The sequence below is a fragment of the Magnolia sinica genome, chromosome 9 (assembly GCF_029962835.1).
Source record: "Magnolia sinica isolate HGM2019 chromosome 9, MsV1, whole genome shotgun sequence".
NCBI lineage: Eukaryota > Viridiplantae > Streptophyta > Magnoliopsida > Magnoliales > Magnoliaceae > Magnolia > Magnolia sinica.
Window position 1 is genome coordinate 22,963,511 of NC_080581.1, and position 16,548 is coordinate 22,980,058.

The window sequence follows — 16,548 nt, forward strand, 5'->3', positions numbered from 1 at the left end:
GGTCACACTACAAGAAATGGGATTTTTATCGGCGCTTAGAAGCTCTGGTAAAATCCCCAAAAGCGCCGGCATTCCTTTACCGGCCTAGACAAGTGCCGGTGAAGGCGTGTGTCGGTAAAGCTTCTGCCAACACTTATATATCTTTATCGGCGCTTGTCTGAGCGCCGCTAATTATGTGTTCTTTTTGGGCACTTGTTCTGGCTCACCGGCGCATTGGTGGCTGCTGCATTTTTGAAACAAGTGCCGGGAAAATTCATAAAAGCATCGCGAAATAACTAGCCAAGCGCCGCTAAAAGGATGATTTTGAACACTTTTAATCATGGATAAGCGCCGATAAAAGCTATACAAGCGTCGGCAAACATCTTTGTATAGATTCGAGACGCCCCAGTAGGCCAGTAATTTTTTTATTATATATGATTCAATTGAAACCTATATTTTTTTAATATTTGAAATATAAAAAATGATGCAATACAATTAAAGCTGAATATTAAACAAAGTTTATATTACTACACAATAAAAAAATATATATAATATTTATTACAATAAATTGAAAATGGTCTTGAATTAAAAATAAAAATAACAAATAACAAATCCTCTATATGGTTTACTCCTAGCACGAGTGGTGTCAAAAGGCTTAAGTGCTTGTAGGCCTAAATTTAGGCACAATTGATTAAAATCCTGCACACAAGGAAAAAAAGAGAGTCAAAAAGTAGCATTCAAATAGGCCTAATAGGACCCTACCCATTGACAACCCTACCTACAACCGCACAACCCCTATTGGTTGTCCAGTTATATATAGAAAAGGAAGAAATTATTCCTCATTTGATCTACTTCTTGACATTATCATAATTACTTGTAGGGTACACTGAATCAAGCAATAGATATGGAGAGCAAGGACAAAAAGGATCTGAGTTCTAATAATATCAATGAATTCCAATTCATTTCAAGCAATAGAAAATGGTGTTTTTATCAGTGCTCAGTAAGCATAAAACCAACAGTGTGATCATAATATTCACTTGCAGAAATACCAATGATCATACTATTTTTCTGTCTAACTTGGACATCTTCATCTAAAGAAAATCAAAGCTACATTATCTTAGTGAGTGCATTGTTGATATTACCATTGTGTATGTCTTCCCATAGCCTGTTTGCCCATGTGCAAAAGATGCAGGCATTGTAACCATCGAGAACAGATCTGATCAATGGTTGTGTGTCAGCGAACACTTGCTCTGCACAGAAACAATAAGTATGAGTGACTGAAGAAAATGTCTACCCAAAGCCTACCATGCATCCCTGATGTTTTTAAAGAAATTAACCCAACAACACTAGTTTTAGGTACCATTTAGTGATATTTTCATAATAATATGTCCTACTTATCAACAACAAAACCAAATCACTATTGGAATGATTGTATTCATGTATTACAATAAATGCTGCTTAAAAAGAGCTGTCAACCCATGTTCCCAAATGTTTATAAGTGTATGTTTGATGGAGATTGAAGAGTAGTGGATATTTCTGTAGGTAATGACAAGAATATCTGCTTCTGGAATAACTGCTTGATTCTTGTTTCTTACAAGAATATTATGAAGGTTGTAACCTCACAAAATTCCAAGTCTCACATATCAACATTAGTATTTAGGCAAAAACCAAAATGCTTTCATGACAGTTATTGAGTCTATTCTGACAGAAAAGTATTTTCACCATTTCTAAAATGCAGGATATTTTCCTTGGTATGTTGAAGGAAAGTCAGTTCAGAAAAATTCCCATTTATCATGGAGAAATCATATATATCCCCTTATTTCATAAAAGAAACCTTCTCTGAGAAAGAGAACATACGTTGTGTGACATTTGTTCCGAACAATTTGTTAAAAGAAAATACTCTCCTTGCATCTTTACCATGCTTAAGAGGATTTACAATCATGATACTCCCATTTTCTCCAATATAATCTACAGTAGTCTGGTCATCCTTCAAGCATACTTTTTCCTTGATCAAGCTGCTGGTTCTACAAAGGCCAGCATCCTTCAAAGACAAATAAAGTGAAGTTAACAATATATATATATATATATAAGACAAACAGTCAAAGAAGTTTCAGCAATATTTGTGGCAACAATAAACCACCTACAATTTGAAGGAGCTGGACTAAATACACGTACCTGTTAGGCAGGACAAAACATGAGGCATCAATCATAAAAAATCCACCAACCAGAATATTGTCTTTGAAGGAGCAAATAATATGATGAATAAGTTATTAGAACTCAAAAACTGTCAAAAAACACAAAGCTACTCAGTAACTAGACTAGGCCATATTGACTTTGGTCTGGTTGAACATGGATGAAATCGAAAAATATGATGAAAAATTCACAGAATGCAAAGAAACTGAAAAGCTTATCCAAATTGATGTGATAAGGTATGCTAATGATAATGCCATATAATCTTATTACAGCTGTGACGATAATGGAAGGTTTTTAGCAGTGACATCATGAAGAACCTGCAAAGAGCAAAGTAGTTGGGCCCCACCTTCACTTCGAAGATAAATGCTGATGGCTACTCGTGTTTGGATTTCTATTCGCACGCACAAGTTTTAGATTATTACTTTGACACATCTACATCAGGCCCATGTGATCCGACCAGAACGAAGGATATGCTTGCAATCCGGGAGCCGATCAAGTGTTTACATGAGAACATAAATAATCAAATCTTAGCCTTGTCATGATAGGATTAGGTGCACTAACTGACCTTAAAATGTGAAGGGAAACAACACATCAGCTTAACTCGCAGACACAGTCCAATAACTGTTGCCATGCTATAATGCTGGATGGTTGGAATGAAGGTAATCTTAACAGTTCAAGTAAGGAATTAGTACCGCAGTTTTGAAAAATACAATAATCATTGCTGAAAACTATTAATAAATCCATATTAAGTAAATATAAAACATGGTGTAAAAACAATTCAATGACAAATAGAATTGCAAGGCAGCCCATATCCAATTTTTTGGTGGCACATATTAGAAAACAATATTACTATCAGCAATGTGACAAATATCATTCAGATTTTGAAATATTGCAAGAAATACATTTGTGGCCTGAATTTATTTGCAAGCATGGGAGTTAGATTAGAGCCAATAAACCTTTTAAAAAGAGGATCCAAAGGTTTATGCTGACTCAAATTGATTTTGGCCATGAGATGGTTGAGGAATTAGTTACCTGCATATTGCCAAGGAGAATTGAAAATAAAACCAAGCCACAAATGGAAATGAGAATTAGTGCTAACATGTAAAGTAGAATTGTAAGGCAACGGTAAACTTACAACTTCCCAAAGAATCTAAATTTGAGACCCCGCCCCATCTAAAGATGGCCCAGTGATTTGAGTTTGGATCAATATATGTATGCCACATGTAAAGTGAAAGAATCAATGGGTATACAAAGGTCTTTGGTGTGGCGGGTCAAGTCATTCGAGCGCAACCTATTTACAGTTCAGTGGGTCAGGTCAGGTTGGGATTGTGCTTGGTGAATTTTAAGTTTGGTCGGGCCACATGGTCATGGGTCATGAGTTAGGATTGGGCTAAAATTCTTGGCCCTTTTAGTAAATGGGTTGGGCATGGGCTGATGCTGAATAGGGCCAAACCCGACCCACTGTCACTCCTCTAAGGAGGGTGGCAAATGGACCATGCTTGAGCAGTGGCCACCACCAAATCCAGGCATATTTAGGATTATTACAAGTTCACGGAATGGATTGAGTTTAAGACCTAACCAGTAAATAGCCCACACCCTGACCTGAATTTTACCCATGGTTAAAAGATAAACTTATGCTAAAAAAACACAAAATTATTGATATGCATGTTTCTGGACTCCCAAAAAATCCAAACTCGGCCAAAATTTGCAATGTAAATAACTGCACAGCACCATCCTTCCCAACAGGATAATTCTCCAAAATCTAATTATGCTGCAACTGGCATGGGAAAAATAAAAATTACCACGAAGTACTGAATTTGAAACAAAGAAGATGAACTTTTTATAGGTTCAAGGAATGGATTGAGTTTAAGACCTAACTAGTAAATAGCCCACACCCTGACCTGAATTTTACCTATGGTTAAAAGATAAACCTATGCTCAAAAAACATAAAATTACTAATGTGCATGTTTCTCGACTCCCAACAAATCCAAACTCAGCCAAAATTTGCAATGCAAACAATTGCACAACACCATCCCTCCTAACAGGATAATTCCCCAAAATACAATTATGTTGCAACTGGCATGGGAAAAACAAAAATTACCATGAAGTACTGAATTTGAAACAAAGAAGATGAACTTACCACTGAAATCAAAGGGAATGTAATATAATGCTTCAATCAACTGGTCACTACCTTAAACTCACCTGCACATAAGATAACTGTAGAAACATTGGGTCTGCAAAATATTCTTTTTGGCAAACAAATAGATTTAAGAGAGTGATAAAAATTATTACCGTTGCCAAGGTCAGGTGACTTAGTACAAATGACAACTTGTTTGCTTTCAAATAGACTGAAACTAGATGGTGCTGAAAGCTTGATGATCCCTGCAAGTTCCTGAAGCAAATGTAGTTTCCATCGTTAAGAAATAGATGCAACATTTTTTACAGAAAAAAAAAATTGCAATGTCCATTAAAATATAAGAATGTAGTAATAAACTATAAATTTGACGTGAGAGGCATTACTTGAATACATACATTGTTAAAACATCCACACATTTGTAGAATAATATGATTTTCAATGACTATGCTCCACTATATATTATTCAAAACTGTAAAGTGATTCAAGCCGAAAGGATTTAACCAAAGATGGCATAAAATAGTATTTGTGAAGCAACCCAAAATAGAACCGGAACCCATTTATAGTGAATGTTGGAAAACCTCTAAAGAACAAATGGGAAAAAATGTTTAGAAGTACCTTCATAGCATCAGCAACAGTTGTTGCCATGTTGTATGTAATTTCTTTAAACATCTCATCCAAGAAAAACACTATGGTCGTAAGCTTTCTACCAGTCAACAGAGCTTCAATCTCCTCATGTGCATGAATTGTTTGCCTAGGTCCAACCTTCACAGGAGGTTTAGAGCATCCCATGTATTCAATGCAAGCGTTTGGATTTCAGGATCAACATTCACCCCATGGGCTACACAATGAACATGATCAAATAAGTATCCCCAATATCCTTACTACGAAGCATGGAAGACGCACATAAATACATTAATTCCTATGCCTTTATCAACCATTGCCTGTAGAAATAAACAAACCAACAATAGAAATTGAAACAAAGAAACCTATGATGAAGAAAGAGCATACAAATATGCACAAAATGTTCATCAAGTAGTTTCGGGCGCTTCTTGGTTTGCTTATAAACATTTCTAGCATGCCTAATCCTCTCTTCTAACTCAAAGGAGCCACTCTATCCAATGAATCGATTCCCATATACGTCAAGATAATCTGGAATAATTTGATTGAATGACTTAACAAATCATTGTTTATCTTAAATAAAGAAGTTGGGATAAGATCATATCAAAATTTTAGCATATATTTCGCATAAGCTATGCACCGAATACAACAATAGTCATGAACATGACTATAAAGACCTTTAAGAACAAAACCCTTTTTTTTCCCCTTGGAAATTCAAAAATCTAAAAGCCCTATGGCAATGTAAACCACCTTTATCCAGGTATTCTCAAATCAATGACTGCAGTGAAATTAAATGGAGCAAGCACCCTTTGGAAACACCACATGTCCTCCAAAGTAAACTTCTCTCGAACTTGAGGGCTGACAGATCATTTAGAAAACTCCACGTCTTCCAGCAGATTGGATCTGCTTTTACATGGATCTCAAAAATCCCTCTACTTAGAGAAGAGCAAGGTGATAGAAATAACCAAAACCTAAGCACTTAGTTTAATGATGCACAAATGGTAAAAGAACTGGTAAAGAAACAAATATGCCTGGAAACAATTCAAGAACACAGCACTCATAAACATGGGTGTAAAATTTACGACTGAATTTTTGTATTAGCACCAGTGTTTTAAATAGCGAATGAATAGCCTATAGCATAGCAATCACACCAATGTCAACTTACCATTTTAGAAAACACATGATATCTGCTTGTGAGAAAATATCCTATCTTTTCCAAAAAATATCAAGGGTACTTTGTTATTTTCATTATCAGATTATGAAATTCTTTTTCCTTATTTATTTTATTGTAATTTTGTGAAACATCAGTGGTACTTTTTCTTGTTTTTTTTCTTTCTGAAAAGCACATGATATTTGAAGTAATCATAATTGCTTCATCTGTTCATGTATTCACCTTCTGGAAATGTCAGACCACTTCAATGGAGTCTACTATATGTGATGCTTTCCCAAAGAAAGATTGAACACCAGTGGCAATCACAACAGCTTCAACCTCTCCATGCTTTATATGTCGAACCAGAAAATACTTCATCTCCTATCCTGTTTGTGACCAGAAGAGATTCTCTCATAAAAGCAAGTGGAATTCACAGAGTGGTCAGTGTTCAATCCCCACTCTGTGGTCCACGTGAGTGATGGATCTGCCTCATTTTTCGTTCTTATCCAAAAATGATTTGAAAAAATGGTTAGACGGCATGGATGAGACCCATACATCACAGTGGGCCACTCAAACCCCCTGCCTGACTCAGTCCGACCAGGCAGGGGAAGGTGGCAATCTGCTTCAACCCAACCTAAGAAATCCCTCCCCACTAAAACCTACATAAACCCCCACCAATCCAGCCTATCCAGTCAGGAAATTCAATCTCTCGAAATTAAAATTTTCTTCACCCAATCCAGCCTATCCAGTCAAGGAAGGTGGCAATCTGTTGTGAAAACTCGCATTCCATGTTGTACCTCCCATCATAAGGAAAAAACCCTAGAAGTCGAACATATGATGTTGATAAGAATGATGATAACTATAGATCATGTACCTTCCCTTCTGTGCAAAACAGAGCATAGAAACACCAAAACCCTAGAAATCCAAGGAAGCAAATGATCAAGTGAATCTCCTATCCAGACAAGTAAACAAAACCATTAAAGATTCAAAGAGAGAGAGAGAAAAAAAACCATTGAGACCTTATTCGCTCGCCCTCTCTTAAAACCTAGAGCAATCTCAAAACTTGGGAGATTCGTGACAGGAATGAGATGCAGAGAGAGGGATGGAAGGGAATCAGGGGAGTAGAGGAGAATCGGGGGCGTAGGGGGCGGGAGAAAGAAAGAGGGAAGGGAATCAGGGGCGTAGGGAGTGGGACAGAGAGAGAGAGAGAGAGACGGGGTGGGGAGAGTGAGAGAAATAAGTACGGTTTATATATATATAGTAAGATATCCATCGGTTTTACCTCGTACACAGCGCCGATGAAAGAAGAACGCAAATGCCGATCTTACCTTTTTTTGTAGTGTCAAATTTTGCAGGAGCATCAAAATTTTCTCCCAAGTAAAATAGCAAGATTTCCTTTTCAGGTTTTTGGACTAGCGCCACTTAAGTTATCAACTATGGCTCAAGCCCTGGTTTTCATATCCACAGATTCTTATCTCTACTTATTATCAATGCTAAGTAATCTTTGTTGTTATGAATACTACGTTTGGATGCATAAGTGAATTGAATTGCAAACAATCTATTTAATTAACCAGAAATGACAAATGTTGAGGTCAAAATCTGGTCGGCACTTCCCTCAGTCTCCCGAACCGTAGATCACTGCAACGGCTTGATCCTATATAATGAGAACAGGCAAAGGTGACCCTGGCTAAGCCGGGGGACCCTTCGATGCCTAAGTCAGGTTAAGGGAATCTGGGTCTAAGTGGAGAGTAATGGAGGATGTCAGATCTTGCGTACCTGTAGTGGTGGGGTCTCAATGTATTTATACCTGACTATTGGACAATCCGGGCCCGCTATTGTCTGCACGATTTACCCAATCAACGGGATACTGAGATCGTGGGGATATCATACGCAATCCGTGGATCGTGTAGCACATCGTGCGGATAATGCGTATCTGGGAGCGAAGTATTCGACCACGTTCACTTATGGTAGTTTCCAAATTTAGCAGACGGAGTACCTGCCTCAACATATTGCCTCGGCTCAGCTCGTCTTGACAAGATGTTACTCAGCCTTGGTCATTTAGCTTGCTGAAGAAAACTTTCTTGGTCCGAGTCAAATTCTGAACTGAGTTAGTGGACCCAGCCTCTTACTTATCAAGCACTTTGGAATCTTTCTATGGGAACCTTCTACTTGAAGTCCGAGGCAAGATGTCGGATTTATCTTATCGGGTCGGACTTCTTACAATCGACATCAGTGATCGGATCGTTCGTCTTCCGTCAGATGTTAGTAAAACAGCTTATCACTTTCGATCGGAGTGTTGAAGTCACTCCGATCTGTAGCCTCAAAGTAAGAGCACCTTTAAGGTGTACGACCTCTTCAGGGACGCTCACACCGGGTCAAACAAGCATCACCTACGTTGTTCACGCACTTGGTTGAATTAGTTTGGTGCTTACCCTTGGATTTATTAGAGGATCGGATCTTCCCATAACAGAAGCCCCCTACTCTTTGAGTTCAAATGTGGACTTGGAGAGTAATTACATAGAATATCGCCCGCCCAAACTGATGTAATCATGATCTTCGAATTCAAAACGTCATATTCTCGGGATTCCGTGCCTGTGGCTTGCTTTTTAGCGGACGCATGGCGACGGTTGCGATTTCGAACAGTTGCACAACTTATGACAAGTCACCACATAAGCCCAAGGAAGAATCACTATGATAGCTTCACCTGCTCGGGCACCACTTCGTGTATCGGAGCAAGCTGCTCAATGTTGGAACCGTGCTACTTGGCAGGGGCTCGGCCAACGACAGACAGCCACGTGTGCTCGGGAATCAGCTCATGACGATTCGTCTGCGGCCATCACTCCTCGCCATTAATGATGAGATTTTGTATGGCTTATATAAGCTCCTTTCGGATTCGCCCTTCATACTTGGATCCAAAATTCAGACACGTACCGAAGGAGGCAATTTTCAGTGAAGGCGATTTCAATCGACTTGAAGTTTTTTGTAGGTGATTTCGACCGACCAAGCTTTTCCGGCAAAGGCGATTTACAGTGGTCGTATGGTGAGTTTCTTCCCTTGCTCCTTTTACTTCTCTCCCTAATGTCATCTGAACTTGAAACCGTCCGGGAATATGATGATGACTCCGAACCAGGGAGCTCAGATGACGGAAGAGGGGCCTTTGAAGGTCCCCTGGAAGTTGTACCCTTACACCCTCCGCCTCGGAGACAGAAAGGGGCAGGGGCTCAGACTCAACGGGCCGGCAAGAGGAAAGCTGCCTGGGCCTCCCAGGCCACTGCTATCGAGGCTACTGAAATGCCCACGAGTGGGCGAACCTCGGAGGCAGTCCTTGGAGGCTCCGTTCTATCGAGGTCTTAAATGGCTTGGATCCGTTCGGAGTTCCAAATCCCGAACTCTGTTCGGATAAGGGCCCCGAAGCCCACGGATACCGCTGGCGCCCCTGTTAAGGGGAAAGTGCAATCTTCCTCTGTGCGCTGCAATGCGGGCTTCGGTTCCCCCTACATCCTTTTGTCCAAGCCATAACAGCTTACCTCAGACTTGCCCTGGAGCAATTTACCCCCAACGCTTAGAGGGTGTTGATCTCTTCCTTCATCATTTGGCGCCAAGTCGGGAATCCGGAGCTGACCCGGAGGAGCTGATGAGCCTGTACCTGGTTAAGCACGACAGCCAAGAACCATAATACTACTTCGCAACCTGAGGCAGCAAAGGGTCGGGGCTGGTGATGAACCTTCTGTCTTCCAACAATGATTGGAAGAATAAGTGGTTCTGGGCTGCGGGCGAGTGCGAGGCGCCAGCGGCGACGCTTGGGACTCTGTTGACTCAGGTACCCACCCAATTCACGAAACCAGGTCAGCCTTTGATTCTTTTTCCTTCCGTTTTTTTAAATCTCCTTCTGCTTCAGTCAGAATAGAGCCTTCTTTATCCTTGTAGATTTCCCGAGGGGCACGTCACTCCTTAACTCGGCCTAGAAGAACCGCATTGTCAAGGCTAGGGTGCGATCGGGGGAGCTTCGCTCTTGGACGAACTTAATTACCGTGGCCAATCTTCATTGGTCCGGGCTTTGCAAGTCTCAGCCTCTCCCCATATCCTTTAATGAGTTGTCATCTTATTACATTTGGTGAGGTTAACTTCATTCACTTGGTTGTTGATCCTTTATTCCTCACGCAGGCATGGTCGAGGCATCTGGTTCTCGGAGGAGAAAAGCCGCCCTAATGGTAGAGGAGATGTTGAGGACCGAGATGAGGACATAGACTACTATTCAGAGGAGGCAGGCCGCCCCTCGCGAGTAGGGTTCTTTTGCTACAGTTTCGATTGTCGTGGCTCCTGCTGTTGTGTTTGCCGATACGCAGGTTCCAGCAACCATTGTTCCCTCCTCAATAGAAACCATTACTCCTTCCCTTCCTCCCACCGTCGTTCCTCCTACCACGGAGGCCCTACCTGCAGCCCCCGAGCCCTACATTGTCGTGCCCTCTTCCTCCGAACGGGAGGAGGCCATCAGGATGGCTGACGATATGCTCTCCCCCCGACGCTGGAAATGAGTTCGGGGCCGAGGCTCAAACCTCAGCAGGCAGTCGGACTGGGGCTGAGGAAGCAGTGGGCTTGGCCCAGGAGGTGACAAGAAGCGGGAGGTTTCAACCGGGCTACCACTTGTCTTGTTTGACACCTTGGGCCGCCAAACACACCCCCGAAGAAGAGATAACCAAACTCCTCACCAAGTCAGATAGTTCCTTCCTGAATGACATGGATTTCGTTTTCTATACGGTATTAATTATTGATTTTCTGCTCCTTTTTATCTCTGTTTCATCCACATGCTCATTTTTATATTCCCGTTTAGACTGTCATGAAGCTCCTTTCGGTTCAGGAGAGAATACGGGAGCTCGAGAAGAGGGATGCCGAAGTGGAGGCTCTCCGAAATGAGGTGGGGATTCACAAGGATGAGGTTACCCTATTTCAGCTTGAGCTGGGCCAGCTGCATCGGCAGCTTGAAGATGGGAAGACTAGAGAGCTCCAGCTGCAGAAGGTTACAAGTGGCCTCGAGGTCCGATGTGGGGTGGTGGAGGCCGAGTTGACACGGGGTAGGGCTCATGTGGATTCTTTGGCCAAGGAGATTACCCAACTGGGAGAAGTCCGGGAACAGACTAAGGCCGAAGCGACAGAAGAGCAGAGCTGAGCTGTCTCCCAAGTGGTGGAGGCTTAACGAGCCGAAGACGCGGCTTCCCTGGCAGGAGTAGTAGCGGCCGCGATTGATGCCTTCAAGGCTTCAAAGGAAAGAGATGTTGAAGCCAACAAGTTTTACAATTGTGGCTATAACGCTTGTATTGAAGCGGTCCAGGATTTGTACCCGGACCTTAACCTTGAGCCCTTATTGCTAAACGTTGGAGAAGAGCCTGTCGAAGGCGCTCGCCTGGACCAAGCCCCCGATTCCCAAGCACCCCCGACTGCATAATTCTTAGTAGCTCCTTCTCTTTTTTTTGAACGGATGACATTATTATTTTTTGAATAGATGGTATATATTTTTTATTTTTTTCCCTTTGGAAAGGGCTCTCAGATGATGATCTGTTAATTTTTGGAGGTTTAATGCTAACCGTTGATTGTCGAACTAAATCTTTGTCCTGTCGGTTTATCTTCAGGCATGGCTGAGCTGAACCGGTCCTTGGACGGGTCGGCTCTCTCCAACACCTTTTTGGTAGACCTTTTTTAAGCCTTCCTGGCTTGATTATTATTGAGTCTGAACCCCTGAGGGTTCAGCTCTTCCCATGATTGGCGAGAAACTTCTGCTCTGAGCGTTAGTCGGATGATGAGCCGATTACCCCATAGGGGAGTCGGCTCATCTTTTGGCTTTTTTCGTCTTAGAGTGGTGCTATGTCGAGTTTTCGTGGGATTACGTTCTGACCCCTTCTTTAAGGGATCAGTCCATTCAGTTCGCCTTTGATTATGAGAGGCGACTTTTACTTGGTAGATAATTTCGTTTGTGTAGAAGATGAATCATGAACTTTATTAAAAGCCTTAAAGGCTGGTCGCTCAGAAGTGCACACTTATTAGGGGCCTTAGAGGCCAGTACATTAAGGATAGTAGATCTTCAGATGCTCGGTGTTCCAAGGATGGGGCAGCTGACGGCCCTCAAGATCTTCCAAGTAGTAGGAGCCTGGCTTTGTTGATCGGGCCACTTGATATGGACCTTCCCAGTTCGGCCCGAGTGCTCCAGCCCCTGGCCCGGCTGTGTTTTGGAAGACCCGGCGAATGACTAAGTCCCCAGGGTGGAACCGCCTGACCTTGACTTTAGAATTGTAAAAGCGCGTGAATTTCCTCAAGAAGATCCAGGTTAGCTGTGACCTGTTTGGAGTTCTGGTCCTCTTGGTAATTTCTTACCCAAGCAGTAGGGAGACCGATTTCCACCAGCACAGTTGCTTCCAAGCCGTATGAGAGTGAGAATGGGGTTTCCCCAGTAGAAGACTGAGTTGTGGTCCTGTAGGCCTAAAGGACGAATGGGAGCTCCTCGGCCCAATTACCTTTTGCTTTTTCCAATTTTGTCTTGAGATGGTGTTTGATAACCTTATTAACGTCTTCCACCTGTCTGTTAGACTGTAGGTGCCGAGGCGAAGAATATGCATTTGTGATGCCGAGGCTTGGCACATGCTTCGGAACTTATCGTTATCGAACTGTTGACCATTGTCAGATACGATGGTGCGAGGATTTTCGAATCGGCAGATAATGTTTTTCCAGACAAAGTCAATCACTTTCTATTCGGTGATTTTCGTGATAGGCTCGGCCTCAGCCCATTTGGTGAAGTAGTCGACTGCGGTGATGGCGAACTTGACCTGTCCTTTCCCGGAAGGCAGGGGGTCGATGATGTCGATCCCCCACTGGGCGAATGGCCACGGTCCACTCATGGAGGCCATTTCTTCCGTTGTTTGCCTCCACATAGCCGCATGATGTTAGCATTTATCGCATTTTTGAACGTAGTCCATCGAGTCCTGCTTGAGGGTCGGCCAGAAGTATCCTTAGCGAAGTATCTTCTAGGCTAAGGCTCGGCTACTGGAATGGTTTCTGCAGATTCCTTCGTAAATCTCCCGGATCACGTAATCGGCTTCGTCAGGTCAGAGGCATTTGAGGTAAGGCTGAGAATACCCTTTCTTATATAGCATGCCATCCAGGATGACGTATCGAGACGCTCTGACTTTCAGTCATCTCGCTTCCAATTTATCAAGGGGGGTTTCACCAGACGTGAGGTGGTTGAAGATCGGGTCCATCCAACTCGGAGTAGTGTGTTTCGCAGATTCCTTCGTGAATCTCCTGAATCACGTAATCGGCTTCATCAGGTCGGAGGCATTTGAGGTAAGGCTGAGAATACCCTTTCTTATACAACATGCCATCTAGGATGACGTATCGAGTCGCTCTGACTCTCAGTCGTCTCACTTCCAATTTATCAGGGGGGTTTCACCGAACGTGAGGTAGTTGAAGATCGGGTCCATCCAGCTTGGAGTAGTGTGTATTGGATTGACTTTCTCTGCCTGGCCAATGCTCGGATGTTTTATGAATTCAATAGGGATGAATCATGAGATCTTTCCCTCCGCAGCCGAGGTGAGCCTCGCAAGGGCGTCGGCCCATGAGTTCTCTGCCCTTGGGATTTTCCAGATAGTGCAACTCCAGAATTTTTTGATCAACTTCCTCACCTCGTAGAGATAAGCGATCATCCTTGTCTCTTTGGCTTCGTACTCGGTGGAAATGTGGTTTACCACCAGCTGCGAATTGCATCGGACCTGAAAAGACTGAACGCCCAAGCTTGCCGCTAATCTGAGTCCGGCCAGTAAGGCTTCATACTCTGCCTAATTATTAGAGGCTTTGAACCCGAGTCTGATCGCATAATGGATAATCATAGAATCGGGAGTGGACAAGACGATTCCAGCTCCAACTCCTTTAGCATTGGACGATCCATCAACATGGAGGACCCATCCCGGGTCCAACACTGCCTTTCGGTCACCCAGGAGGACAGGCAGGGTCATCTCGACTTCGGTGCCGATCTCTTCTGCATTGAGAGTGGTGAATTTGGCAATAAAGTCCACCACAGCTTGGCCCTTAATTGCTGTCCTTGCATATCGGATGTCAAGCTCTCCGAGCTCAATGGCCCACTTGCATATCCGTCCTGAAGCCTCGAGTCTCTGGAGAACTTGTCTCAGAGGAGAGTCGGTCAATACAACGATGGAATGAGCTTGGAAGTACGAACGCAACCTCCGGGTTGAAACAACAAGACTGAGCGCTAACTTCTCTAGGAGCGGATATCTTATTTCCGTGGGTACCATCACCTTGCTCATGTAATATACGGGGTATTGCTTGCTCTCAACTTCTCTGATCAGGGTCGAGCTGACAACCGCGGCCAAGACTACGAGGTACAAGAACAGGGTTTCACCTTCTTCAGGCTTGAATAGGAGGGGGGAGAGCCCAGGTACTGTTTTAGTTGTTGGAAGGCTTGCTCGCACTCTGACGTCCACTCTGCCTTCTTACGACCCTTCAATTGTTGAAAGAATGGGAGACATTTATCTGTCGCTCTGGATATAAAGCGTCCGAGTGCGGCGACTCTTCCCATGAGGCATTGTATTTCCTTGATGGTCCAAGGTGAACTCATGTCAAGGAGCGCCTTGATCTTGTCAGGGTTTGCCTCGATGCCCAGCTAACTGACCTGAAACCCAAAGAACTTTCCCGACTCAACCCCGAAAATGCACTTTGTGGGGTTCAACTTCATCTGGTACTCTCGGAGGACACCGAATGTCTCCCCGAGATCTGTCAAGTGATCGAACGCCTTAATACTTTTCACCAGCATGTCATCGACGTATACTTCCATGGTGTGTCTGATCTGTCTAGCAAATATTTGATTTACCAACCTCTGATACGTTGCCCAGCATTCTTCAGGCCAAATGGCATAACCCGGTAACAGTAGAGTCCCTTATCCGTGACGAAGATAGTCTTCTGCCTGTCTGGGGGGTGCATCGCAATTTGGTTGTACCCGGAATAGGCATCCAGGAAGGAGAGCAACTCATGACCGGCTGTACTGTCCACCAGTTGATCAATCCGAGGTAATGGGAAGCTATCCTTGGGACGTGCCTTGTTCAGGTCTGAGTAGTCTACACGGACCCGCCACTTCCCTTGGATTTTCTAATAAGCACTACATTTGCAATCCAGTCGGGGTAATACACTTCCTCTATGAAACCGGCATCGAGTAGGATGGAGACCTCCTCAGCAATGGGTTCATAGCGCTTGGCGTCGAATGGTTTTCTCTTTTGCTTTATCGGTTTGTGATCCGGCTCCACATTCAGCCTATGGACCAAAACCTCAATGGAGATCCCTGGCATATCTGCATGCGACCATGCGAAGACATCCCTGTGTTATCTTTAAAAAGTCAGCATTTCAGTCCGTTACCTAGGACTTAGTGACGTTCCGAGCTGAATGGTTTTACTTGGATCTGCTTCGTCAAGGGGCACCTTCTCCAGGTCTTCTACTGATGAGTCCCCGGTGGGTCCTCGGGGATCCAAGACATTAACTGCAAGCGCTTGCTTGACAGATCCTTTTCTGACTGCTATAGCATAACATCTCTGAGCCTTGCGTTGGTCGCCTCAGAGGTAGCCTATTCCTCCCTCAGCTGGGAATTTCATCATCAAGTGATACGTTAAGACGATGGCTCTCATTGCATTGAGGGAGGGTCTGCCTAGGATAACGTTGTGTACCGATGGTACGTTGACAATAAGAAAGTCCACCATAAGAGTGACTTAGTGTTGCCCTTCTCCTGCAGTTACCGAGAGGAAAATGGCTCCTTCAGAGATCACTTTCTCTCCGGCAAAGCCATGCAAGGGGGTCTTCACGGGTCGGAGGCGTGACCAGGGAACCCCCATTCTTTCGAAAGCTTCAGAATAGATCACATCGGTCGAGCTTCCTGTGTCGACTAGGATGCGGTATACCTTATGATTTGCTATAGTCATCGTGACCACCAGGGCATCGTCGTGCGGATGCTGGATTCCGCTCGCATCATCTTCTGTAAAGGTTAAACTGCACGGATTGATCCGGAGTTCCTTGTCAGTTTGCTCGGTCAAATGAACATAGTGTTCGGGATCGGACTTCCAAGAGTAGGTTTTTCGGGCTCTGTTTGAATCCCCTCCATTGGCTGAGCCCCCAAAAATGGTGCGGATTTCAGCGGGTTCTTCCGTGGGGTTATTCGGTCGTTCTTGGTCCCGTTCTTCCTTCCGAGAGGATCTCTCTTTTTTAGTATATCGACCCAAATGTCCTTTGCAAATAAGGGACTCAATTTCATCCTTGAGATCCATACAATCGTCTGTATTGTGGTCGTGGTCCCGGTGAAAGCGACAGAACTTCCTCTTGTCTCGATGCTCCGGGTCGGCCTTCATGCAGACAGGCCAATTTAGAAGTTTCTCTCCTCGGATATCTAACAGGATTTGCTCGGCAGATGTATTGAGGGGGGTGTGGG

At 43.6% G+C, this 16,548-nt stretch overlaps 1 protein-coding gene and 1 long non-coding RNA gene across 5 annotated transcripts; both read right to left on the reverse strand.

Annotated features, from left to right (window-relative positions):
• Window positions 1-481: 481 nt before the first annotated feature.
• LOC131256173 (uncharacterized) lies at window positions 482-3,275 on the reverse strand. Of its 2 annotated transcripts, XR_009176623.1 has the most exons (4): window positions 3,129-3,275; window positions 2,738-2,836; window positions 1,122-1,229; window positions 482-678 (listed from the first exon to the last, which is right to left on the reverse strand). It is a non-coding gene; the product is annotated as an uncharacterized LOC131256173 (long non-coding RNA). The 2 variants fall into 2 exon arrangements; XR_009176622.1 differs by having other exon boundaries at window positions 482-1,229.
• Window positions 3,276-4,213: 938 nt separating this feature from the next.
• Window positions 4,214-5,236, reverse strand: LOC131256174 (kinesin-like protein KIN-14I). Of its 3 annotated transcripts, none has more exons than XM_058257207.1 (3): window positions 4,925-5,236; window positions 4,465-4,564; window positions 4,214-4,389 (listed from the first exon to the last, which is right to left on the reverse strand). In XM_058257207.1, exons 1-3 carry the CDS (start codon window positions 5,096-5,098, stop codon window positions 4,349-4,351), a joined length of 315 nt encoding a protein of 104 aa, XP_058113190.1. In that variant the 5' UTR covers window positions 5,099-5,236; the 3' UTR covers window positions 4,214-4,348. The 3 variants fall into 3 exon arrangements, with proteins under 3 accessions (XP_058113190.1, XP_058113193.1, XP_058113191.1); XM_058257210.1 differs by having other exon boundaries at window positions 4,214-4,374; window positions 4,952-5,235; XM_058257208.1 differs by having other exon boundaries at window positions 4,214-4,374; window positions 4,925-5,233.
• Window positions 5,237-16,548: the final 11,312 nt, after the last annotated feature.